The following is a 27,189-nucleotide window of genomic DNA, read 5'->3' on the forward strand; positions in this document are numbered from 1 at the left end:
GGTGTGTTTGATTAGAAATCGATCGATCGACTGAATGTTTGATTGATCAGGTCTGCAGGTGTTGTAACGTGGACTGAAGCTGAAGCTGGCGTTGGACTTTCTGGGAGGTTTCACAGCCTGATGGACGAGGGTCAGTCTGAGGAAGTTATTGATCATCAAATGTTTTACATCAGAAACTTTGTTCAGAGGAATGAAAGCTTGAGAGAACTTTGTTTTTAGGAAACTTTCTGCTGTCTCAGAAAAAGAAAGAAAAAAGCTGCTGATGGCTCTGATTTTCCCCGTGTAATCACAGCTTTATTAAGCAGTGCTGAGCCTGAGGTTCAGCGGGAGATTTCCTGGTGATGCAGAAACTTACAGCCAGAATCTGTCTGGTTGGTCCAGAGGATGAAGATCTGCAGCCGTGTTTTCATGTCAGATTTAGAATGTGAAACTTCCACTGATACACACTGATAAACGCTGTGGACCGCTCTTCTGTTAACGTTACATTATCGGCATGTTTCTGATAAAGATGGAGGTCTCCAGGTACAACTGTTTAATGAGGTTAATATTTCCAAAACGTTTAAACGCAGTAATTAACGGTTCACATGCATTACTACGAGTTACGCTGTGCACATCTCCGGCTTGGTCCATTACTGTGGATGAGAAAGCATTGTTTGCTAGCATCTGCTGCTAACTTCCAGCTAACTGCTAACTCACAGCTAACTGCCAACTTACAGCTAACTGCCAACTTCCAGCTAACTGCTAACTCACAGCTAACTGCCAACTTACAGCTAACTGCCAACTTACAGCTAACTGCCAACTTACAGCTAACTGCTAGCTTACAGCTAACTGCTAACTTACAGCTAACTGCTAACTTCCAGCTAACGGATAACTTCCAGCTGACTGCTAACTTACAGCTAACGGCTAACTTACAGCTAACTGCTAAACTTTCCCTCTGGGTAAGGGGGTCTTGCCTGAGGACCCCTACTGGAGGTAGTACCTTTCATGCATTTGAACTGTTGTCACCCACATGAAAGATGGAAATCACCACTACTCCATCCAGTCCTTGGTTCACATGCATTACTACGAGTTCCGCTGTGCACGTCTCCGGCTTGGTCCATCACTGTTGATGAGAAAGTGTTGTTTGCTAGCATCTTCAGTAAGTGCTGATGCCGTCTGAGCTACAAATAAGTGGAAGTGAAGATTTCAGTCGGCAGATATCCTGAAACTAAGCTATTGAGCGCTGCAGCGCCGTGGTAACGGGCCTCCTGGCCTGTGTGATAAAACCGCTACAGATGGTCCAGAAGGTGGCGGTGCGTCTGGTTCTGTCGCTGCCCGTGTAGCATCACTAATGCTAATGCTAACGCTAATGCTTTAGATCGTCTATCTGCCTCTTGATGTTGTAACCGTTATTTATTGTTAAAATATACTCGATTGTTAACTCATTTTAACTTTTAAGTCACTTTAGATCAAATCATCTGTTGAATGCATTGATGCGATTCGTCATGTTTCATAACGAACTGGATGCTGCTCATGAGTCCGAATCCCCCGTTTTATAAAGTGACAGGAAAGTTTCCTGCGTTTGAAGATGTCCTCATGTGACCTGCCTGGGTCATGTGACCTGCCTGGGTCATGTGACCTGCCTGGGTCATGTGACCTGCCTGGGTCATGTGACCTGCCTCAGTATGTGACCTGCCTGGGTCATGTGACCTGCCTGGGTCATGTGACCTGCCTGGGTCATGTGACCTGCCTGGGTCATGTGACCTGCCTGGGTCATGTGACCTGCCTGGGTCATGTGACCTGCCTGGGTCATGTGACCTGCCTCGGTCATGTGACCTGCCTCAGTATGTGACCTGCCTCGGTCATGTGACCTGCCTCGGTCATGTGACCTGCCTCAGTATGTGACCTGCCTCGGTCATGTGACCTGCCTCGGTCATGTGACCTGCCTCGGTCATGTGACCTGCCTCAGTCACGGTCATGTGACCTGCCTGGGTCATGTGACCTGCCTCGGTCATGTGACCTGCCTCAGTATGTGACCTGCCTCGGTCATGTGACCTGCCTCGGTCATGTGACCTGCCTCGGTCTCGGTCATGTGACCTGCCTCGGTCACGGTCATGTGACCTGCCTCGGTCATGTGACCTGCCTCAGTCACGGTCATGTGACCTGCCTCGGTCATGTGACCTGCCTCGGTCTCGGTCATGTGACCTGCCTCGGTCTCGGTCATGTGACCTGCCTCGGTCATGTGACCTGCCTCAGTATGTGACCTGCCTCGGTCATGTGACCTGCCTCGGTCATGTGACCTGCCTCGGTCTCGGTCATGTGACCTGCCTCGGTCACGGTCATGTGACCTGCCTCGGTCATGTGACCTGCCTCAGTCACGGTCATGTGACCTGCCTCGGTCATGTGACCTGCCTCGGTCTCGGTCATGTGACCTGCCTCGGTCTCGGTCATGTGACCTGCCTGGGTCATGTGACCTGCCTGGGTCATGTGACCTGCCTGGGTCATGTGACCTGCCTCAGTATGTGACCTGCCTGGGTCATGTGACCTGCCTGGGTCATGTGACCTGCCTGGGTCATGTGACCTGCCTGGGTCATGTGACCTGCCTGGGTCATGTGACCTGCGCGCCGGCGGCGGTGACAAACTGACCCGACATAATGAGGGTTTCTCCTGGTCCCGTGATGCGGGTCACTGAGGTCCAGACATGGTCCTGGTCCCGGGTTCTGACAGGCAGAAAAGCCCTGACTGATGCAGGCGGTTACCATGGTTACACACATGCAGATTACATCACAGATCATTTCTGAGGAGGATAAAGAGCTGAAACACAAAGGCAGACGTCTGATCCGAGGAGGATTCGTGTTGTCAGCCATCAGAGAAAATCCAACGTGGCCCCGAGCGGCGCCGTCTGCTGACTAAACGCTCGCTTTGAAGGAGAATCTCGCTCAGCGCTCGTTAACTTCAGCCGTTTCCTTCAAGGACTTCAGATCTTTGATGTCAAAGACTACAACTCCCAGGGGAGCGAGTGTGAGTCTGAGGTGTGATCGGGGGGTTGGAGGCGGAGCTTTTACGTTTCTGCCTCATCGCCATGGTTACTGCCAGCCACAGCTTCCTGTTTGGAGGTGACAACAGCGCACGTGTTGGTTTAAAACACAGAATGAGTCACTGAACAACAATTTACATGAAAGATTAAAGACTTCTGATGAGTTGAGTTTGATGAGAGAAATACCGCCTTAAAACAGCCCGACTGAGTTCTATGACCACCTTAAAAAACACGCCCACTGCTTCCTCTTCTTCTTCATCCCTGTGAACAGAACTCTTCTTCTGCAGAAACAGTCGTGGATGTGATTTAGTTTCATTCATTTTCCTGGGATGTGTGAATAAGCTCCGCCTCCTCCTTTAGAAATTCAGCAGATTCTGCTCCAAACGTTGTGTGCATGTGTGTGCACGTGTGTGCACGTTGTGTGCACGTTGTGTGCATGTGTGTGCACGTTGTGTGCACGTTTTGTGCACGTTGCGTGCATGTGTGTGCACGTTGTGCACGTTGTGTGCACGTTGCGTGCAGCAGAGCGACGGCTGAGCAGAACATGTTGTTGGAGTTAAATGAAGCGGTTTCAGGCCTGCTGAGTTCACAGATTTCTGCTCTAATCTGATGATGATCCTCAGAGCTGTCTGGGTTTTACTTTGAGGTTCTGAGCTTCGTGTTCTCAGACGTTCAGTGTAAAACGTCTTCATGTCGGAACCGGTTTGGAGCCTCGTGAGACGCTGAACTGTCAGCAGCCTCCAGCCGACGTCACGCCGCCACAAAGAGAAAAACAAAGCGAATGAGGCCACAGGGTGTGACCCACATGTGACCCGCTGGTCCACTCACAGGGAATCACTGAAGCAGCACACAGACCTTTAGTGGTTTCTTCCTTCAAATGGGCCTCCAGCATCCACAGAACCTCCGTCAGAACCAACTAAACCTCTGAGACTCCCTGACATGACTTTATGTGTGAAGCCTCAGAGATGTTCTGCTTCACAGAAACACTTTGTGAGCAGAACTCTGTGGTTCTGGGCTGTAAAAGCACAAATACTTCCTGTTTTAAAGTAAAACTCCTTCTTCCTGTTCCTGGGAGCAGATATCAGGGCGTCTGAAGTGTAAAACTCCTTCTCCCTACTTCCTTACTGCCTTCCTCCCTTCCTTGTTACCTTCCCTACTTCCTTACTGCCTTCCTCCCTTCCTTGTTACCTTCCCTACTTCCTTGCTGCCTTCCTCCCTTCCTTGTTACCTTCCCTACTTCCTTGCTGCCTCCCTTCCTTGTTACCTCCCCTACTTCCTTGCTGCCTTCCTCCCTTCCTTGTTACCTTCCCTACTTCCTTACTGCCTTCCTCCCTTCCTTGTTACCTTCCCTACTTCCTTGCTGCCTTCCTCCCTTCCTTGTTACCTTCCCTACTTCTTTGCTGCCTTCCTCCCTTCCTTGTTACCTCCCCTACTTCTTTGCTGCCTTCCTCCCTTCCTTGTTACCTCCCCTACTTCCTTGCTGCCTCCCTTCCTTGTTACCTTCCCTACTTCCTTGCTGCCTCCCTTCCTTGTTACCTCCCCTACTTCCTTGCTGCCTTCCTCCCTTCCTTGTTACCTTCCCTACTTCCTTGCTGCCTCCCTTCCTTGTTACCTTCCCTACTTCCTTGCTGCCTCCCTCCTTGTTACCTCCCCTACTTCTTTGCTGACTTCCTCCCTTCCTTGTTACCTCCCCTACTTCTTTGCTGACTTCCTCCCTTCCTTGTTACCTCCCCTACTTCCTTGCTGCCTCCCTTCCTTGTTACCTCCCCTACTTCCTTGCTGCCTTCCTCCCTTCCTTGTTACCTTCCCTACTTCCTTGCTGCCTCCCTTCCTTGTTACCTTCCCTACTTCCTTGCTGCCTCCCTTCCTTGTTACCTTCCCTACTTCCTTGCTGCCTCCCTTCCTTGTTACCTCCCCTACTTCCTTGCTGCCTTCCTCCCTTCCTTGTTACCTTCCCTACTTCCTTGCTGCCTCCCTTCCTTGTTACCTTCCCTACTTCCTTGCTGCCTCCCTCCTTGTTACCTCCCCTACTTCTTTGCTGACTTCCTCCCTTCCTTGTTACCTCCCCTACTTCTTTGCTGACTTCCTCCCTTCCTTGTTACCTCCCCTACTTCCTTGCTGCCTCCCTTCCTTGTTACCTTCCCTACTTCCTTACTGCCTCCCTTCCTTGTTACCTTCCCTACTTCCTTGCTGCCTCCCTTCCTTGTTACCTCCCCTACTTCCTTGCTGCCTCCCTTCCTTGTTACCTTCCCTACTTCCTTGCTGCCTCCCTTCCTTGTTACCTCCCCTACTTCTTTGCTGCCTTCCTCCCTTCCTTGTTACCTCCCCTACTTCCTTGCTGCCTCCCTTCCTTGTTACCTTCCCTACTTCCTTGCTGCCTCCCTCCTTGTTACCTCCCCTACTTCCTTGCTGCCTCCCTTCCTTGTTACCTTCCCTACTTCCTTGCTGCCTCCCTTCCTTGTTACCTTCCCTACTTCCTTGCTTCCTCCCTTCCTTGTTACCTTCCCTACTTCTTTGCTGCCTTCCTCCCTTCCTTGTCACCTCTCCTACTTCTTTGCTGCCTTCCTCCCTTCCTTGTTACCTCCCCTACTTCTTTGCTGCCTTCCTCCCTTCCTTGTTACCTCCCCTACTTCCTTGCTGCCTCCCTTCCTTGTTACCTTCCCTACTTCTTTGCTGCCTTCTTCCCTTCCTTGTTACCTCCCCTACTTCTTTGCTGCCTTCCTCCCTTCCTTGTTACCTCCCCTACTTCCTTGCTGCCTCCCTTCCTTGTTACCTTCCCTACTTCCTTGCTGCCTCCCTTCCTTGTTACCTCCCCTACTTCCTTGCTGCCTTCCTCCCTTCCTTGTTACCTTCCCTACTTCCTTGCTGCCTCCCTTCCTTGTTACCTTCCCTACTTCCTTGCTGCCTCCCTCCTTGTTACCTCCCCTACTTCTTTGCTGACTTCCTCCCTTCCTTGTTACCTCCCCTACTTCTTTGCTGACTTCCTCCCTTCCTTGTTACCTCCCCTACTTCCTTGCTGCCTCCCTTCCTTGTTACCTTCCCTACTTCCTTGCTGCCTCCCTTCCTTGTTACCTTCCCTACTTCCTTACTGCCTTCCTCCCTTCCTTGTTACCTTCCCTACTTCCTTGCTGCCTCCCTTGCTTGTTACCTCCCCTACTTCCTTGCTGCCTCCCTTCCTTGTTACCTTCCCTACTTCCTTGCTGCCTCCCTTCCTTGTTACCTTCCCTACCTCCTTACTCTCCCTGCGGAGTTAAAGCTTCCTCTCTGTATGAGGAGGCTTCCTTCAGAGGAGACTCTTTGACACCTTGTTTCCTTCTGTCTTTCATTCCTAACAGGAGGACACTTTGTCAGGAGCGTGCACGTGAACAATTCTATTATGTAACTGTAAGCGTCAGGTGCGTGAGCCACTCAGAGGGGGCGGAGTTTCCCCTCACCTGTTTACTTAAAAACACATTCCTGCAAACACACTCCCTGAACACACACGCGCTGAACTCTGACCGGCCTTATCAGGGTAGAAAGTAGAGCAGGAAGTGGTTGAGAGACCACAGGACGGAGAGAGAGGAACATGGCAGCTGAACACACACCGACCCACGGCGTTCATCTGTAGAGGTAACACACACACAGCTGAGGCTTCACTTTGATGGGGGGGGGACGAGGCGTCAGACAGGAAGTGGCAGAGAGGGAGACGGGTGAGCGAGCGAGCGTTAATCATGTGTTAATGATGATGATGTCACACTGCGCCGATTATCACCGCACGACCTGACGCTCACATCAGAGGACAGGGAGGCATCCTCAGCTCCGAACCACTGAAACACACCCGGAGAAATTAACCTGAAGCACCAAAGTGAAGCCCACTCTTCACCTCCTCGCTGCCTTCTTTACCTCCTTGTTTCCTTCTTTGAACCCTCACTACCTTTCATCACATCACCTCATGGATCATACCCTCCATCTGAGGTCTCTATGCTGATTCCTGTTGGTTTTAAACCCTGCTGTTGGTTTTAAACCCTGCTGTTGGGTATAAATCCTGCTGTTGGGTATAAACCCTGCTGTTGGTTTTAAACCCTGCTGTTGGTCTTTAAACCCTGCTGTTGGTCTATAAACCCTGCTGTTGGTTTTAAACCCTGCTGTTGGGTATAAACCCTGCTGTTGGGTATAAACCCTGCTGTTGGTTTTAAACCCTGCTGTTGGGTATAAACCCTGCTGTTGGTTATAAACCCTGCTGTTGGTTATAAACCCTGCTGTTGGTCTTAAACCCTGCTGTTGGTTATAAACCCTGCTGTTGGTTTTAAACCCTGCTGTTGGTTATAAACCCTGCTGTTGGTCTTTAAACCCTGCTGTTGGGTATAAACCCTGCTGTTGGTTATAAACCCTGCTGTTGGTTTTAAACCCTGCTGTTGGTTATAAACCCTGCTGTTGGTTATAAACCCTGCTGTTGGTTTTAAACCCTGCTGTTGGTTATAAACCCTGCTGTTGGGTATAAACCCTGCTGTTGGGTATAAACCCTGCTGTTGGTTATAAACCCTGCTGTTGGGTATAAACCCTGCTGTTGGTTTTAAACCCTGCTGTTGGTTATAAACCCTGCTGTTGGTCTTAAACCCTGCTGTTGGGTTTAAACCCTGCTGTTGGTTATAAACCCTGCTGTTGGTTTTAAACCCTGCTGTTGGTTATAAACCCTGCTGTTGGGTATAAACCCTGCTGTTGGTTTTAAACCCTGCTGTTGGTTATAAACCCTGCTGTTGGTTATAAACCCTGCTGTTGGTTATAAACCCTGCTGTTGGGTATAAACCCTGCTGTTGGTTTTAAACCCTGCTGTTGGTTTTAAACCCTACTGTTGGTTATAAACCCTGCTGTTGGGTATAAACCCTGCTGTTGGTTTTAAACCCTGCTGTTGGTTATAAACCCTGCTGTTGGTCTTAAACCCTGCTGTTGGGTTTAAACCCTGCTGTTGGTTATAAACCCTGCTGTTGGTTTTAAACCCTGCTGTTGGTTATAAACCCTGCTGTTGGTCTTTAAACCCTGCTGTTGGGTATAAACCCTGCTGTTGGTTATAAACCCTGCTGTTGGTTATAAACCCTGCTGTTGGTTTTAAACCCTGCTGTTGGTTATAAACCCTGCTGTTGGGTATAAACCCTGCTGTTGGGTATAAACCCTGCTGTTGGGTATAAACCCTGCTGTTGGTTTTAAACCCTGCTGTTTGTTATAAACCCTGCTGTTGGTTTTAAACCCTGCTGTTGGTTTTAAACCCTGCTGTTGGTTATAAACCCTGCTGTTGGGTATAAACCCTGCTGTTGGTTTTAAACCCTGCTGTTGGTTTTAAACCCTGCTGTTGGTTTTAAACCCTGCTGTTGGGTATAAACCCTGCTGTTGGTTTTAAACCCTGCTGTTTGTTATAAACCCTGCTGTTGGTCTTTAAACCCTACTGTTGGTTTTAAACCCCGCTGTTGGTTATAAACCCTGCTGTCGGTCTTTAAACCCTGCTGTTGGTTTTAAACCCTGCTGTCGGTCTTTAAACCCTGCTGTTGGGTATAAACCCTGCTGTTGGTCTTTAAACCCTGCTGTTGGGTATAAACCCTGCTGTTGGTCTTTAAACCCTGCTGTTGGGTATAAACCCTGCTGTTGGTCTATAAACCCTGCTGTCGGTCTTTAAACCCTGCTGTTGGGTATAAACCCTGCTGTTGGTTTTAAACCCTGCTGTCGGTCTTTAAACCCTGCTGTTGGGTATAAACCCTGCTGTTGGTTGTTAAACCCTGCTGTTGGTCTATAAACCCTGCTGTTGGGTATAAACCCTGCTGTTGGTTTTAAACCCTGCTGTCGGTCTTTAAACCCTGCTGTTGGGTATAAACCCTGCTGTCGGTCTTTAAACCCTGCTGTTGGGTATAAACCCTGCTGTTGGTTTTAAACCCTGCTGTCGGTCTTTAAACCCTGCTGTTGGGTATAAACCCTGCTGTCGGTCTTTAAACCCTGCTGTTGGGTATAAACCCTGCTGTTGGTCGTTAAACCCTGCTGTCGGTCTTTAAACCCTGCTGTTGGGTATAAACCCTGCTGTTGGTTTTAAACCCTGCTGTCGGTCTTTAAACCCTGCTGTTGGGTATAAACCCTGCTGTCGGTCTTTAAACCCTGCTGTTGGGTATAAACCCTGCTGTTGGTTTTAAACCCTGCTGTCGGTCTTTAAACCCTGCTGTTGGGTATAAACCCTGCTGTCGGTCTTTAAACCCTGCTGTTGGGTATAAACCCTGCTGTTGGTTTTAAACCCTGCTGTTTGTTATAAACCCTGCTGTTGGTCTTTAAACCCTACTGTTGGTTTTAAACCCCGCTGTTGGTTTTAAACCCTGCTGTCGGTCTTTAAACCCTGCTGTTGGGTATAAACCCTGCTGTTGGTTTTAAACCCTGCTGTCGGTCTTTAAACCCTGCTGTTGGGTATAAACCCTGCTGTTGGTCTTTAAACCCTGCTGTTGGGTATAAACCCTGCTGTTGGTCTTTAAACCCTGCTGTTGGGTATAAACCCTGCTGTTGGTCTATAAACCCTGCTGTCGGTCTTTAAACCCTGCTGTTGGGTATAAACCCTGCTGTTGGTTTTAAACCCTGCTGTCGGTCTTTAAACCCTGCTGTTGGGTATAAACCCTGCTGTTGGTCGTTAAACCCTGCTGTTGGTCTATAAACCCTGCTGTTGGGTATAAACCCTGCTGTCGGTCTTTAAACCCTGCTGTTGGTCTATAAACCCTGCTGTTGGGTATAAACCCTGCTGTCGGTCTTTAAACCCTGCTGTTGGGTATAAACCCTGCTGTTGGTTTTAAACCCTGCTGTCGGTCTTTAAACCCTGCTGTTGGGTATAAACCCTGCTGTCGGTCTTTAAACCCTGCTGTTGGGTATAAACCCTGCTGTTGGTTTTAAACCCTGCTGTTTGTTATAAACCCTGCTGTTGGGTATAAACCCTGCTGTTGGGTATAAACCCTGCTGTTGGTTTTAAACCCTGCTGTCGGTCTTTAAACCCTGCTGTTGGGTATAAACCCTGCTGTTGGTTTTAAACCCTGCTGTTGGTCTTTAAACCCTGCTGTTGGGTATAAACCCTGCTGTCGGTCTTTAAACCCTGCTGTTGGGTATAAACCCTGCTGTTGGTCGTTAAACCCTGCTGTTGGGTATAAACCCTGCTGTTGGGTATAAACCCTGCTGTTGGTCTATAAACCCTGCTGTTGGTTTTAAACCCTGCTGTTGGTCTTTAAACCCTGCTGTTTGTTATAAACCCTGCTGTTGGGTATAAACCCTGCTGTTGGTTTTAAACCCTGCTGTTGGTCTTTAAACCCTGCTGTTTGTTATAAACCCTGCTGTTGGGTATAAACCCTGCTGTTGGTTTTAAACCCTGCTGTTGGTCTATAAACCCTGCTGTTGGTTATAAACCCTGCTGTTTGTTATAAACCCTGCTGTTGGGTATAAACCCTGCTGTTGGTTTTAAACCCTGCTGTTGGTTATAAACCCTGCTGTTGGTTATAAACCCTGCTGTTGGTCTTTAAACCCTGCTGTTTGTTATAAACCCTGCTGTTGGGTATAAACCCTGCTGTTGGTTATAAACCCTGCTGTTGGGTATAAACCCTGCTGTTGGTTATAAACCCTGCTGTTGGTTTTAAACCCTGCTGTTGGTTATAAACCCTGCTGTTGGTTATAAACCCTGCTGTTGGGTATAAACCCTGCTGTTGGTCTTTAAACCCTGCTGTTGGTCTATAAACCCTGCTGTTGGTTTTAAACCCTGCTGTTGGTCTTTAAACCCTGCTGTTGGGTATAAACCCTGCTGTTGCGTATAAACCCTGCTGTTGGTCTTTAAACCCTGCTGTTGGGTATAAACCCTGCTGTTGGGTATAAACCCTGCTGTTGGGTATAAACCCTGCTGTTGGTCTTTAAACCCTGCTGTTGGTTATAAACCCTGCTGTTGGTTTTAAACCCTGCTGTTGGTCTTTAAACCCTGCTGTTGGTTATAAACCCTGCTGTTGGGTATAAACCCTGCTGTTGGTTTTAAACCCTGCTGTTGGTTTTAAACCCTGCTGTTGGTCTTTAAACCCTGCTGTTGGTCTTTAAACCCTGCTGTTGGGTATAAACCCTGCTGTTGGGTATAAACCCTGCTGTTGGTCTTTAAACCCTGCTGTTGGTTATAAACCCTGCTTTTGGGTATAAACCCTGCTGTTGGTTTTAAACCCTGCTGTTGGTTTTAAACCCTGCTGTTGGTCTTTAAACCCTGCTGTTGGTCTTTAAACCCTGCTGTTGGTTATAAACCCTGCTGTTGGTTATAAACCCTGCTGTTTGTTATAAACCCTGCTGTTGGGTATAAACCCTGCTGTTGGGTATAAACCCTACTGTTGGTTTTAAACCCTGCTGTTGGTTATAAACCCTGCTGTTGGGTATAAACCCTACTGTTGGTTTTAAACCCTGCTGTTGGGTATAAACCCTGCTGTTGGGTATAAACCCTGCTGTTGGTTTTAAACCCTGCTGTTGGTCTTTAAACCCTGCTGTTGGTTTTAAACCCTGCTGTTGGTCTTTAAACCCTGCTGTTGGTTTTAAACCCTGCTGTTGGTCTATAAACCCTGCTGTTGGGTATAAACCCTGCTGTTTGTTATAAACCCTGCTGTTGGGTATAAACCCTGCTGTTGGTCTTTAAACCCTGCTGTTGGTTATAAACCCTGCTGTTGGTCTTTAAACCCTGCTGTTGGTTATAAACCCTGCTGTTGGTCTATAAACCCTGCTGTTGGTTATAAACCCTGCTGTTGGGTATAAACCCTGCTGTTGGTTTTTAAACCCTGCTGTTGGGTATAAACCCTGCTGTTGGTTATAAACCCTGCTGTTGGTCTTTAAACCCTGCTGTTGGTCTTTAAACCCTGCTGTTGGGTATAAACCCTGCTGTTGGGTATAAACCCTGCTGTTGGTTATAAACCCTGCTGTTGGTTATAAACCCTGCTGTTGGGTATAAACCCTACTGTTGGTTATAAACCCTGCTGTTGGGTATAAACCCTGCTGTTGGTCTTTAAACCCTGCTGTTGGTCTTTAAACCCTGCTGTTGGTCTTTAAACCCTGCTGTTGGGTATAAACCCTGCTGTTGGTTATAAACCCTGCTGTTGGGTATAAACCCTTCTATTGGTCTATAAACCCTGCTGTTGGTTTTAAACCCTGCTGTTGGTCTTTAAACCCTGCTGTTGGTTTTAAACCCTGCTGTTGGTTATAAACCCTGCTGTTGGGTATAAACCCTGCTGTTGGTTTTAAACCCTGCTGTTGGGTATAAACCCTGCTGTTGGGTATAAACCCTGCTGTTCGTTATAAACCCTGCTGTTGGTTATAAACCCTGCTGTTGGTTATAAACCCTGCTGTTGGGTATAAACCCTGCTGTTGGGTATAAACCCTGCTGTTGGTTATAAACCCTGCTGTTGGTTTTAAACCCTGCTGTTTGTTATAAACCCTGCTGTTGGGTATAAACCCTGCTGTTGGGTATAAACCCTGCTGTTGGTTATAAACCCTGCTGTTGGTCTTTAAACCCTGCTGTTAGGTATAAACCCTGCTGTTGGGTATAAACCCTGCTGTTGGTCTTTAAACCCTGCTGTTGGTCTATAAACCCTGCTGTTGGTCTATAAACCCTGCTGTTGGGTATAAACCCTGCTGTTGGGTATAAACCCTGCTGTTGGTTATAAACCCTGCTGTCGGTTTTAAACCCTGCTGTTGGGTATAAACCCTGCTGTTGGTTTCTGAAGCTTTAACTGGTTCAGAGTTAGAACCAAACATGGAGAAGCTGCTTTCAGTTTTTATGGATCATATATGATGAACAAACTGCAGATAACTTCAGGTCTGAGTCAACTCTTCTTCTTTTAGATCAAACCTGAAACTTTAACTGAACAGACTCTGGTTGATAACTTTCACTGTTGTCAATGTTCTACGTGAAGCTGTAGAGATTAAATTACCTCGCTGCCTCCTTCACTTCCTCAGTTCATTCTTTGCCTCCTTTGCCTCTTCTTTGCCCTCTCATGACCTACTTCTTCCCTTCCTCCTATCTTCATGGATCCTTTCCTGGAGACCTCCTTTCTTTTTGCTGCTTACACATGAGTTTTCCTCCATATTTCCTCTCCATGAAGCCTTTGTGGCTCCTTGTTTCCTCCTCTCCTTCCTGGCATCCTTCCTTCCTTCGCTGCTTCCTTGTTTGTGTGTAAATTTGCAGCTTTTGGACTCAGATGCACATGAACATTATTTGTTTGTTTGTTTCCTCTCTGACTTCCACCGTCACATATGTTCATCCATATTTATTGTACGGCGATGAGCAGCTGTGTGTGTGTGCATGTGTGTGTGCACGTGTGTGTGCATGTGTGTGTGCACGGCTCCCTGCTGTCTGCCACCATCTGCTGTTCTGACTCTGAGGTTTTGAGCTGATCTCGAACAGGAAGCTCTTCTCTGCTGATGACACGGTTTCTGTTGCCGGGAGACAAAATTAAAATTGGGTGATATGAAATCTCATCAGTTTCTGGGAGAGACTGAGGAGGTAAAGAGGAGGATTCCTTCAAGGAAGGGAAGAAGGAGGCAGCAAAGCTCTCTAGCTAATGGGCGAGGAAGAGAAAGCTTCCTGGAGATGAGGTTTATTTCCTTCTTCGTCCTGTCGGGGTGAAACTGAAAGTTTTCTGAAGCATCAGAACAAAGAGAGCAGCTGCAGGAGGTGTTTTTACACTTCCTGTTTCATTCCTCCTCCACACTGAGAGCTGAGGTGGAGGAGGGTGGAGGAGGGTGGAGGAAGGTGGTGTCCAAGCTGTGGATCATGTCAGGGATGAGACATTCTGTATGTACATCTTCACCTGTTCCCTGTGAGCAGAACTCTGCTTCCATCCACTCTGAGCTGCAGTCCTGCTGCTTCCCATCAGAACCAAACCGCTGATCCAGATAAACTCAGAGCGTCTCTGGGAATAAAAGCTTTTGACAGAATGAACCGGCAGGGTTCTGCTGTCTCTGCCTGTTTGAATCACTCAAAGCTGTAGAAACAGAGCCGGTTCTGGTTCTGTCTCCAGCTCCTTGGTTCTGTCTCCAGCTCCTTGGTTCTGTCTCTAGCTCCTTGGTTCTTGGTTCTGTCTCCAGCTCTTTGGTTCTGTCTCCAGCTCCTTGGTTCTGTCTCCAGCTCCTTGGTTCTTGGTTCTGTCTCCAGCTCCTTGGTTCTGTCTCCAGCTCCTTGGTTCTGTCTCCACTCCTTGGTTCTGTCTCCAGCTCCTTGGTTCTGTCTCCAGCTCCTTGGTTCTGTCTCCAGCTCTTTGGTTCTGTCTCCAGCTCTTTGGTTCTGTCTCCAGCTCCTTGGTTCTGTCTCCACTCCTTGGTTCTGTCTCCAGCTCCTTGGTTCTGTCTCCAGCTCCTTGGTTCTGTCTCCAGCTCCTTGGTTCTGTCTCCACTCTTTGGTTCTGACTCCAGCTCGTTGGTTCTGTCTCCAGCTCCTTGGTTCTGTCTCCACTCCTTGGTTCTGTCTCCAGCTCCTTGGTTCTGTCTCCATCTCCTTGGTTCTTGGTTCTGTCTCCAGCTCTTTGGGTTCTGTCTCCACTCCTTGGTTCTGTCTCCAGCTCCTTGGTTCTGTCTCCAGCTCTTTGGGTTCTGTCTCCAGCTCTTTGGTTCTGTCTCCAGCTCCTTGGTTCTTGGTTCTGTCTCCAGCTCCTTGGTTCTGTCTCCAGCTCCTTGGTTCTGTCTCCAGCTCCTTGGTTCTGTCTCCAGCTCTTTGGTTCTGTCTCCAGCTCCTTGGTTCTGTCTCCACTCCTTGGTTCTGTCTCCAGCTCTTTGGGTTCTGTCTCCAGCTCTTTGGGTTCTGTCTCCAGCTCCTTGGTTCTGTCTCCAGCTCTTTGGTTCCGTCTCCAGCTCCTTGGTTCTGTCTCCAGCTCTTTGGGTTCTGTCTCCAGCTCCTTGGTTCTGTCTCCAGCTCTTTGGTTCCGTCTCCAGCTCTTTGGTTCTGTCTCCAGCTCTTTGGGTTCTGTCTCCAGCTCCTTGGTTCTGTCTCCAGCTCCTTGGTTCTGTCTCCAGCTCCTTGGTTCTGTCTCCAGCTCCTTGGTTCTGTCTCCAGCTCCTTGGTTCTGTCTCCAGCTCCTTGGTTCTGTCTCCACTCCTTGGTTCTGTCTCCAGCTCCTTGGTTCTGTCTCCAGCTCCTTGGTTCTGTCTCCAGCTCCTTGGTTCTGTCTCCACTCCTTGGTTCTGTCTCCACTCTTTGGGTTCTGTCTCCATCTCCTTGGTTCTGTCTCCAGCTCCTTGGTTCTGTCTCCAGCTCCTTGGTTCTTGGTTCTGTCTCCATCTCCTTGGTTCTATCTCCACTCCTTGGTTCTGTCTCCAGCCCTTTGGGTTCTGTCTCCACTCTTTGGGTTCTGTCTCCATCTCCTTGGTTCTGTCTCCAGCTCCTTGGTTCTGTCTCCAGCTCCTTGGTTCTGTCTCCAGCTCCTTGGTTCTGTCTCTAACGTTCTGATCCTTCTCTCTGCAGCTCGGCCATCATGTCTAAAGCGACGGTGAAGAAGCTGCACTGGCGCTCCAAGGTTCGAACTCACCTTTAACACCTGGACTCGCTACAAATGGAGGTTCCATTGCTTCCTGTGTGCGTCACACTTCCTTCCTGTTGCAGGTGCAGGAGAGCTTTGTCCCGCTGGGAGGTGGCAGCAGCGGCGGCGGCGGCTCCGGGGAGCTCGGCCTGGCCATAGGGGGCGGGGCCGACTACGGCGAGTTCCCCTTCGTCACCGCGGCTCCTGGAGGCGGGGCCACAGTGGGTGACATCATCTTAGAGATCGGGGGGACACCCGTGTTAGGGATGACCCTCGGTGATGTCAGGGGCGTCCTCAACTCCTGCCCTCATCCAATCAGAATCAAGACGGTCTCTCCAGGTCAGAAGTGACAGATGTTGATCTTTCCCGTTCAGTGATTGGTCAGCTGACCTAAACGCCATCTTTAAACCTTTACAGTATGGCTAAAGACTCGGCTGCAGGCGTTTCTGTCAGGATCAAACTTTATTTCCTTTAATTAGCTCCGGACACGACTCCGCCTCCTCTTCCCCGTTCAGTGATTGGTCAGTTAACCTGACCTGGCTCCGCCCACATCGTCTCCACCAGCAGCTGACCTCAGCCTCCCTGTAATGTTCATATATGTGGAGCTGAAAGATGTTGGGACAGTTTAAAGATAAAGTTTCCTACGTTTGGTTTTCGTTTGACTGTCTGAACTCAACATATTTCATGTTTTTACTCTAATCCTCAGATCCTAATCCCAAAGTTTTTATTTTAACTCAAAATGAACTAAATCAGAGCAAGACGGAAAGCTCAGGAGGTTAAACAGTTCAACCAGGGAGAAATAAAAGACCCGTAACAGGAAGATGACTTTCAAAATAAAACAGGAAACTAAACAAAGCCCCGAACTGAACTCACTAAGAACTAAACAGAAGCCAAAGTCCAGAATAAAACTGAAGACTGATGATTCTGGGAAAATGAGACAGAATGAACTGAACTTAGAATAAATCAGATGAATATGAAACTGAGGAATATCGTAAAAGAGAGACGAGAAACAAAAAGGCTCATCAACAGACTGAGATCCAGACCCAGAACTCCATAAATACTGAGAACACAAACTCTGAGCCGCAGTCAAAGAATGAAACCCAATAAAACACCAGAGATCCTCTGACCTGAAACTCTTTGATGGACGCAGCTGTTGGACCACATCGTGTTACTGTTACCTGCTGGAAACCTTTAAATCGCTCCGGCCCGACTTTCATGGAACGTGTTCCAGGTCTGAAATATAAAAATGAAATATGTTGACTTCAGATAGTTTCTACTTTGAAAAGAAAAGGTACCGAATGGCTTCTTTCTCTTGTAAGTTCCAGAAAATGATTAATTTTCATATTTTGTGACTTTCTGTTCGATCATTTGATTATTTATTTCATTATTTTATATTTATTTATTTATTTTTGCTGGACGTTGTAACTTAAGAAGTAAATCATTTAATCTTTTTTAATGTGTGAACTTCAACATTTCATTTAAAATCAGTGGTTTGATACTCTGCGTGACCTCACAGTGACCTCACAGTGACCTCACAGTGACATCACTTCCTGTCTGTGCCCAGGCTCCTCCCTCTGTAAGGACCTCAGGTTGTACCTCAGTAAATGTTTCACTCCGGGCTCCATGGACAGCCAGCTGCAGCAGCTCATCAGGGAGAACCTGTACCTGCGCGCCGTGCCCTGTAAGACTCACCTGGACACACACACCTGGACACACACACCTGGACACACACACCTGGACACACACACACCTGGACACACACACCTGGACACACACACACCTGGACACACACACACACACACACACACACACACACACCTGGACACACACACACCTGGACACACACACACACACACACACACACACACACACCTGGATACACACACACCTGGACACACACACACACACACACACACACACACACACCTGGATACACACACACCTGGACACGCACACACTCACCTGGACACACACACCTGGACACACCTGGACACACACACCTGGACACACCTGGACACACACTCACACACACACACACACACACACCTGGACACACACACACACACACACACACACCTGGACACGCACACACTCACCTGGACACACACACCTGGACACATACACCTGGACACACACACACCTGTTGGGGGAGGAGTTTATCCCTCTCTGTCCCTCACTGATGACATCATGGCATCCTCCACAGGTACGACCCGGCAGCCACGAGACGGAGAGATTACAGGTGTGGATTACAACTTTGTGTCCATTGAGGAGTTTTTCTCTCTGGAGGAGTCTGGAGCTCTGCTGGAGAGCGGCAAGTTCAAAGGTACGGAAACAAGCGCACCTACGACACGACATCCCAGCGAGCTGAAACAGGCAACCGGCCCTTTAAAACAGGCGACCGGCCCTTTAAATCACAGCGAGCTGAAACAGGCAACCGGCCCTTTAAAACAGGCGACCGGCCCTTTAAATCCCGGCGAGCTGAACCAGGCGACCGGCCCTTTAAATCACAGCGAGCTGAAACAGGCGACCGGCCCTTTAAAACAGGCGACCGGCCCTTTAAATCACAGCGAGCTGAAACAGGCGACCGGCCCTTTAAAACAGGCGACCGGCCCTTTAAATCACAGCGAGCTGAAACAGGCGACCGGCCCTTTAAATCACAGCGAGCTGAAACAGGCGACCGGCCCTTTAAAACAGGCGACCGGCCCTTTAAATCACAGCGAGCTGAAACAGGCGACCGGCCCTTTAAATCACAGCGAGCTGAAACAGGCGACCGGCCCTTTAAAACAGGCGACCGGCCCTTTAAATCACAGCGAGCTGAAACAGGCGACCGGCCCTTTAAAACAGGCGACCGGCCCTTTAAATCACAGCGAGCTGAAACAGGCGACCGGCCCTTTAAAACAGGCGACCGGCCCTTTAAATCACAGCGAGCTGAAACAGGCGACCGGCCCTTTAAATCACAGCGAGCTGAAACAGGCGACCGGCCCTTTAAAACAGGCGACCGGCCCTTTAAATCCCAGCGAGCTGAAACAGGCGACCGGCCCTTTAAATCACAGCGAGCTGAAACAGGCGACCGGCCCTTTAAATCACAGCTAGCTGAACCAGGCGACCGGCCCTTTAAATCACAGCGAGCTGAACCAGGCGACCGGCCCTTTAAATCACAGCGAGCTGAAACAGGCGACCGGCCCTTTAAATCACAGCGAGCTGAAACAGGCGACCGGCCCTTTAAATCACAGCGAGCTGAACCAGGCGACCGGCCCTTTAAATCAGGCAACCGGCCCTTTAAAATAGGCGACCGGCCCTTTAAAACAGGCAACCGGCCCTTTAAATCACAGCGAGCTGAACCAGGCAACCGGCCCTTTAAATCACAGCGAGCTGAACCAGGCGACCGGCCCTTTAAATCAGGCAACCGGCCCTTTAAAACAGGCGACCGGCCCTTTAAAACAGGCAACCGGCCCTTTAAATCACAGCGAGCTGAAACAGGCGACCGGCCCTTTAAATCACAGCGAGCTGAAACAGGCGACCGGCCCTTTAAATCACAGCGAGCTGAAACAGGCGACCGGCCCTTTAAATCACAGCGAGCTGAAACAGGCGACCGGCCCTTTAAGTCACAGCGAGCTGAACCAGGCGACCGGCCCTTTAAATCACAGCGAGCTGAAACAGGCGACCGGCCCTTTAAATCACAGCGAGCTGAAACAGGCGACCGGCCCTTTAAAACAGGCGACCGGCCCTTTAAATCACAGCGAGCTGAAACAGGCGACCGGCCCTTTAAGTCACAGCGAGCTGAACCAGGCGACCGGCCCTTTAAATCACAGCGAGCTGAAACAGGCGACCGGCCCTTTAAAACAGGCGACCGGCCTTTTAAATCACAGCGAGCTGAAACAGGCGACCGGCCCTTTAAAACAGGCGACCGGCCCTTTAAATCACAGCGAGCTGAAACAGGCGACCGGCCCTTTAAATCACAGCGAGCTGAAACAGGCGACCGGCCCTTTAAGTCACAGCGAGCTGAACCAGGCGACCGGCCCTTTAAAACAGGCGACCGGCCCTTTAAATCACAGCGAGCTGAAACAGGCGACCGGCCCTTTAAATCCCAGCGAGCTGAAACAGGCGACTGGCCCTTTAAATCACAGCGAGCTGAAACAGGCGACCGGCCCTTTAAATCACAGCGAGCTGAAACAGGCGACCGGCCCTTTAAATCAGGCGACCGGCCTTTTAAATCACAGCGAGCTGAAACAGGCGACCGGCCCTTTAAATCCCAGCGAGCTGAAACAGGCGACCGGCCCTTTAAATCACAGCGAGCTGAAACAGGCGACCGGCCCTTTAAATCCCAGCGAGCTGAACCAGGCGACCGGCCCTTTAAATCACAGCGAGCTGAAACAGGCGACCGGCCCTTTAAAACAGGCGACCGGCCCTTTAAATCACAGCGAGCTGAAACAGGCGACCGGCCCTTTAAATCACAGCGAGTTGAACCAGGCGACCGGCCCTTTAAATCCCAGCGAGCTGAACCAGGCGACCGGCCCTTTAAATCACAGCGAGCTGAACCAGGCGACCGGCCCTTTAAATCCCAGCGAGCTGAAACAGGCGACCGGCCCTTTAAATCACAGCGAGCTGAAACAGGCGACCGGCCCTTTAAATCCCAGCGAGCTGAAACAGGCGACCGGCCCTTTAAATCACAGCGAGCTGAAACAGGCGACCGGCCCTTTAAAACAGGCGACCGGCCCTTTAAATCACAGCGAGCTGAACCAGGCGACCGGCCCTTTAAAACAGGCGACCGGCCCTTTAAATCACAGCGAGCTGAAACAGGCGACCGGCCCTTTAAATCACAGCGAGCTGAAACAGGCGACCGGCCCTTTAATTCACAGCGAGCTGAAACAGGCGACCGGCCCTTTAAATCACAGCGAGCTGAACCAGGCGACCGGCCCTTTAAAACAGGCGACCGGCCCTTTAAATCACAGCGAGCTGAAACAGGCGACCGGCCCTTTAAATCACAGCGAGCTGAAACAGGCGACCGGCCCTTTAAATCACAGCGAGCTGAAACAGGCGACCGGCCCTTTAAATCACAGCGAGCTGAAACAGGCGACCAGCCCTTTAAAACAGGCGACCGGCCCTTTAAATCACAGCGAGCTGAAACAGGCGACCGGCCCTTTAAAACAGGCGACCGGCCCTTTAAAACAGGCGACCGGCCCTTTAAATCACAGCGAGCTGAAACAGGTGACCGGCCCTTTAAATCACAGCGAGCTGAAACAGGCGACCGGCCCTTTAAATCACAGCGAGCTGAACCAGGCGACCAGCCCTTTAAATCACAGCGAGCTGAAACAGGCGACCGGCCCTTTAAATCACAGCGAGCTGAAACAGGCGACCGGCCCTTTAAATCACAGCGAGCTGAAACAGGCGACCGGCCCTTTAAAACAGGCGACCGGCCCTTTAAATCCCAGCGAGCTGAAACAGGCGACCGGCCCTTTAAAACAGGCGACCGGCCCTTTAAATCACAGCGAGCTGAAACAGGCGACCGGCCCTTTAAATCACAGCGAGCTGAACCAGGCGACCGGCCCTTTAAATCACAGCGAGCTGAAACAGGCGACCGGCCCTTTAAATCACAGCGAGCTGAAACAGGCGACCGGCCCTTTAAAACAGGCGACCGGCCCTTTAAATCACAGCAAGCTGAACCAGGCGACCGGCCCTTTAAAACAGGCGACCGGCCCTTTAAATCACAGCGAGCTGAACCAGGCGACCGGCCCTTTAAAGCAGGCGACCGGCCCTTTAAATCACAGCGAGCTGAAACAGGCGACCGGCCCTTTAAATCACAGCGAGCTGAAACAGGCGACCGGCCCTTTAAATCACAGCGAGCTGAAACAGGCGACCAGCCCTTTAAAACAGGCGACCGGCCCTTTAAATCACAGCGAGCTGAAACAGGCGACCGGCCCTTTAAAACAGGCGACCGGCCCTTTAAAACAGGCGACCGGCCCTTTAAATCACAGCGAGCTGAAACAGGCGACCGGCCCTTTAAATCACAGCGAGCTGAAACAGGCGACCGGCCCTTTAAATCACAGCGAGCTGAACCAGGCGACCGACCCTTTAAATCACAGCGAGCTGAAACAGGCGACCGGCCCTTTAAATCACAGTGAGCTGAACCAGGCGACCGGCCCTTTAAAGCAGGCGACCGGCCCTTTAAATCACAGCGAGCTGAAACAGGCGACCGGCCCTTTAAAACAGGCGACCGGCCCTTTAAATCACAGCGAGCTGAAACAGGCGACCGGCCCTTTAAAACAGGCGACCGGCCCTTTAAATCACAGCGAGCTGAAACAGGCGACCGGCCCTTTAAATCACAGCGAGCTGAAACAGGCGACCGGCCCTTTAAATCACAGCGAGCTGAACCAGGCGACCGGCCCTTTAAATCCCAGCGAGCTGAACCAGGCGACCGGCCCTTTAAATCACAGCGAGCTGAACCAGGCGACCGGCCCTTTAAATCACAGCGAGCTGAAACAGGCGACCAGCCCTTTAAATCACAGCGAGCTGAAACAGGCGACCGGCCCTTTAAATCCCAGCGAGCTGAAACAGGCGACCGGCCCTTTAAATCACAGCGAGCTGAAACAGGCGACCGGCCCTTTAAATCACAGCGAGTTGAACCAGGCGACCGGCCCTTTAAATCACAGCGAGCTGAAACAGGCGACCGGCCCTTTAAAACAGGCGACCGGCCCTTTAAATCACAGCGAGCTGAACCAGGCGACCGGCCCTTTAAATCCCAGCGAGCTGAAACAGGCGACCGGCCCTTTAAATCACAGCGAGCTGAAACAGGCGACCGGCCCTTTAAATCCCAGCGAGCTGAAACAGGCGACCGGCCCTTTAAATCACAGCGAGCTGAAACAGGCGACCGGCCCTTTAAATGAGCTCCTTCCTGGTTTTCTGTTCTTTCTGAGTATTTAGTAGTTCTGTCAGATCATATAGAATAATACTTTATTACCGGGCCCTGAAGGTTCTGTCAGATCATTTAAGTGAACGGTTCCTGATGAGCAGCAGAGCTCCAACTTCCCACGTCAGGGGAGCAGTGAATGCAGCACGATGAGGAGCCACAGGAGAACAAAGTGAGGCTCAGAGTTGAATCAACGTGTGTCTCACAGCGTTTCAGAGGAAAGGATTTGGCCTGTAATGCTCCAGCCCCGCCCCTTCCCTCTGTTTTAATCTGAGGGGATTAATGAAACTAAAACAGAAGCTGAACTCACATGTTCTGCTTTTAAAAACGTGGCAAAGAGGTGAAGCTCTGAAGCGTTTCCAGCCGCTGCTGCTGGGTGGCGCTGTGAGCTCGGCCGCCATGTTGGACTGAAGGTATCAGCACCGCCAGCTGAACTTTGACCTTCTGTTCTCGTGCCCAATCACAGGGAACTACTACGGGACGCCCCGCCCCGTCCACATCGGCCCAGAGAGTCCACCAATCACCTACCAGGAGCACCGCAACCTGCTGAGGAACTTCAGGACGAGGAGCAAGTCCCTGAGCAACCTGGAGAAGGCGGTGGAGGAGGGGGAGAACAGCGAGGAGGACGGCGGCCTGTCGGGTACGGACTCTCACATCACGCCGTCAGCTGCTCAGCTGTGTCTGCGTCCTCATCACGCTGTCGTCAGCAGGTACCACCGGAGCCCCGCCCCCCGCCCTGCCGCTCAGCCAGTCCTGGGAGTCGGCGGTCGGGAGCCGCGAGGCAACGGAGAACGGAGGAGGAAGAGCGGCGGGGAGAGGAAGAGGCGGCGCCCTCCCTGAGAACTGGGAGCTGGCGTTCAGCAGCTCCGGGGAGCCGTACTACATCGAGTGAGTTCTCTGTGGCGCCCGCAGCGGCGTCAGCAGCGGCGTCCGCAGCCTGAAGTTTTATGGAGTTTGATCAGATGTGATGATGATGAAGGTGTGATGATGATGAAGGTGTGATGATGATGAAGATGTGATGATGATGAAGGTGTGATGATGATGATGAAGGTGTGATGATGATGAAGGTGTGATGATGATGAAGATGTGCTGATGATGATGAAGGTGTGATGATGATGAAGATGTGCTGATGATGATGAAGGTGTGGTGATGATGAAGGTCTGCTTCTCTTAGTCATATCTCCAAGACGACCAGCTGGCTGGACCCGCGGACTCATAGCAAAGAGATGGCGGCCTGCACAGAACGTAAGTTTGCTTGTTGCTGACTTCCTGTTTGTTCTGAGTTGTTGTTGTTTACATCAGGATGAACTACCTGAACTATCGCAACTACCCGAACTACCCCAACTACCCGAACTATCCCAACTATCCGAACTACCCGAACTATCCCAACTATCCCAACTACCCGAACTATCCCAACTATCTGAACTATCCCAACTATCTGAACTATCCCAACTATCCCAACTATACGAACTACCCCAACTACCCCAACTATCCGAACTACCCGAACTATCCGAACTATCCCAACTATCCGAACTATCCCAACTACCCCAACTATCCCAACTACCCGAACTATCCCAACTACCCGAACTATCCCAACTATCCGAACTACCCGAACTATCCCAACTATCCCAACTACCCGAACTATCCCAACTATCTGAACTATCCCAACTATCTGAACTATCCCAACTATCCCAACTATACGAACTACCCCAACTACCCCAACTACCCCAACTATCCGAACTACCCGAACTATCCGAACTATCCCAACTATCCGAACTACCCGAACTATCCGAACTACCCGAACTATCCGAACTATCCCAACTATCCGAACTATCCGAACTACCCGAACTATCCGAACTATCCCAACTATCCCAACTACCCGAACTATCCCAACTATCTCAACTATCCCAACTATCTCAACTATCTCAACTATCCGAACTATCCGAACTATCTGAACTACCTGAACTATCTCAACTACCCGAACTATCCAAACTATCTCAACTATCTCAACTATCCGAACTATCTGAACTATCTGAACTATCCCAACTATCCGAACTATCCGAACTACCCGAACTATCCCAACTACCCGAACTATCCCAACTATCCCAACTATCCCAACTATCCGAACTATCTCAACTATCTCAACTATCTCAACTATCTCAACTATCTGAACTACCTGAACTATCCGAACTATCCGAACTATCCCAACTATCCCAACTACCCGAACTATCCCAACTATCCCAACTATCCCAACTATCCGAACTATCTCAACTATCTCAACTATCTGAACTACCTGAACTATCCGAACTATCCGAACTATCCGAACTACCTGAACTATCTCAACTACCCGAACTATCCAAACTATCTCAACTATCTCAACTATCCGAACTATCTGAACTATCTGAACTATCCCAACTATCCGAACTACCCGAACTACCCGAACTATCCGAACTACCCCAACTATCCCAACTATCCCAACTACCCGAACTATCCCAACTATCCGAACTACCCGAACTATCCCAACTATCCCAACTATCCGAACTACCCGAACTATCCCAACTATCCCAACTATCCCAACTACCCGAACTACCCGAACTACCCGAACTATCCAAACTATCCCAACTATCCCAACTACCCGAACTACCCGAACTACCCGAACTATCCCAACTATCCCAACTACCCCAACTACCCGAACTATCCGAACTACCAGAACTACCTGAACTATCCCAACTATCTTAACTATCTCAACTATCTCAACTATCTCAACTATCTCAACTACCTGAACTATCTGAACTACCCGAACTACCTGAACTACCTGAACTATCCCAACTATCTCAACTATCTCAACTATCCGAACTATCTCAACTATCTCAACTATCTCATCTCAACTATCCCAACTATCCCAACTATCCCAACTACCCGAACTACCCGAACTACCCGAACTATCCCAACTATCCCAACTATCCCAACTATCCCAACTACCCGAACTACCCGAACTACCCGAACTATCCCAACTATCCCAACTATCCCAACTACCCCAACTACCCGAACTATCCGAACTACCAGAACTACCTGAACTATCCCAACTATCTTAACTATCTCAACTATCTCAACTACCTGAACTATCTGAACTACCCGAACTACCTGAACTATCCCAACTATCTCAACTATCCGAACTATCTCAACTATCTCAACTATCTCATCTCAACTATCTCAACTATCTCAACTATCTGAACTACCTGAACTATCCGAACTACCTGAACTATCTGAACTACCTGAACTATCTCAACTATCCGAACTATCTGAACTATCCGAACTATCCGAACTACCCGAACTACCCGAACTATTCCAACTATCCCAACTATCCGAACTACCTGAACTACCTGAACTATCTGAACTATCCCAACTATCCGAACTACCTGAACTACCTGAACTATCCCAACTATCTCAACTATCTCAACTATCCGAACTACCTGAACTATCCGAACTACCTGAACTACCTGAACTATTTGAACTACCCGAACTACCAGAACTACCTGAACTATCTCAACTACCCGAACTATCCAAACTATCTCAACTATCTCAACTATCCGAACTATCTGAACTACCTGAACTATCCAAACTATCCCAACTATCCCAACTATCCCAACTATCTCAACTATCTCAACTATCCGAACTATCTGAACTACCCGAACTATCCCAACTATCCCAACTATCCCAACTACCCGAACTATCCCAACTATCCCAACTATCCCAACTACCCGAACTACCCGAACTACCCGAACTATCCCAACTATCCCAACTACCCCAACTACCCGAACTATCCGAACTACCAGAACTACCTGAACTATCCCAACTATCTTAACTATCTCAACTATCTCAACTATCTCAACTACCTGAACTATCTCAACTACCCGAACTACCTGAACTACCTGAACTATCCCAACTATCTCAACTATCTCAACTATCCGAACTATCTCAACTATCTCATCTCAACTATCTCAACTATCTCAACTATCTGAACTACCTGAACTATCCGAACTACCTGAACTATCTGAACTACCTGAACTATCTCAACTATCCGAACTATCTCAACTATCCGAACTATCCGAACTACCTGAACTACCTGAACTACCTGAACTATCCCAACTATCTCAACTATCTCAACTATCCGAACTACCTGAACTATCCGAACTACCTGAACTATCCGAACTACCTGAACTACCTGAACTATCTCAACTACCCGAACTATCCAAACTATCTCAACTATCTCAACTATCCGAACTATCTGAACTACCTGAACTATCCCAACTATCCCAACTATCCCAACTATCTCAACTATCCGAACTACCTGAACTATCCGAACTACCTGAACTACCTGAACTATTTGAACTACCCGAACTACCAGAACTACCTGAACTATCTCAACTACCCGAACTATCCAAACTATCTCAACTATCTCAACTATCCGAACTATCTGAACTACCTGAACTATCCAAACTATCCCAACTATCCCAACTATCCCAACTATCTCAACTATCTCAACTATCCGAACTATCTGAACTACCTGAACTATCCAAACTATCCAAACTATCCCAACTATCCCAACTATCCCAACTATCCCAACTACCTGAACTACCTGAACTACCTGAACTATCTGAACTTTCTGTAAACACCTGAAAACATGAAGTCTGAACACTGGAATAATGCTCCTCACATGGAATGAGTTCCAGAGACTGTTTATGAGGTTTTTAT

General features: G+C 49.3%; 1 protein-coding gene across 2 annotated transcripts in view; it reads left to right on the forward strand.

Moving 5' to 3' along the window:
- Positions 1-27,189, forward strand: part of LOC140271629 (membrane-associated guanylate kinase, WW and PDZ domain-containing protein 3-like) — a 68,152-nt gene that overhangs the window by 3,977 nt on the left and 36,986 nt on the right. The window contains exons 1-8 of one of the 2 annotated variants that reach the window (XM_072366911.1): positions 6,522-6,625; positions 15,474-15,525; positions 15,612-15,867; positions 17,093-17,209; positions 17,732-17,851; positions 22,902-23,075; positions 23,146-23,323; positions 23,609-23,679. In XM_072366911.1, the coding sequence (XP_072223012.1) occupies positions 15,484-15,525; positions 15,612-15,867; positions 17,093-17,209; positions 17,732-17,851; positions 22,902-23,075; positions 23,146-23,323; positions 23,609-23,679 (958 nt within the window). In that variant the 5' untranslated portion in view covers positions 6,522-6,625; positions 15,474-15,483. Of the gene's footprint in view, positions 1-6,521; positions 6,626-15,473; positions 15,526-15,611; positions 15,868-17,092; positions 17,210-17,731; positions 17,852-22,901; positions 23,076-23,142; positions 23,324-23,608; positions 23,680-27,189 lie in introns of those variants that run through there. The other variant, XM_072366910.1, reaches the window with a different exon arrangement.

This window comes from Leuresthes tenuis, unplaced genomic scaffold (genome assembly GCF_036924035.1).
Source record: "Leuresthes tenuis unplaced genomic scaffold, fLeuTen1.0.hap1 SCAF_16, whole genome shotgun sequence".
Classification (NCBI taxonomy): Eukaryota; Metazoa; Chordata; class Actinopteri; order Atheriniformes; family Atherinopsidae; genus Leuresthes; species Leuresthes tenuis.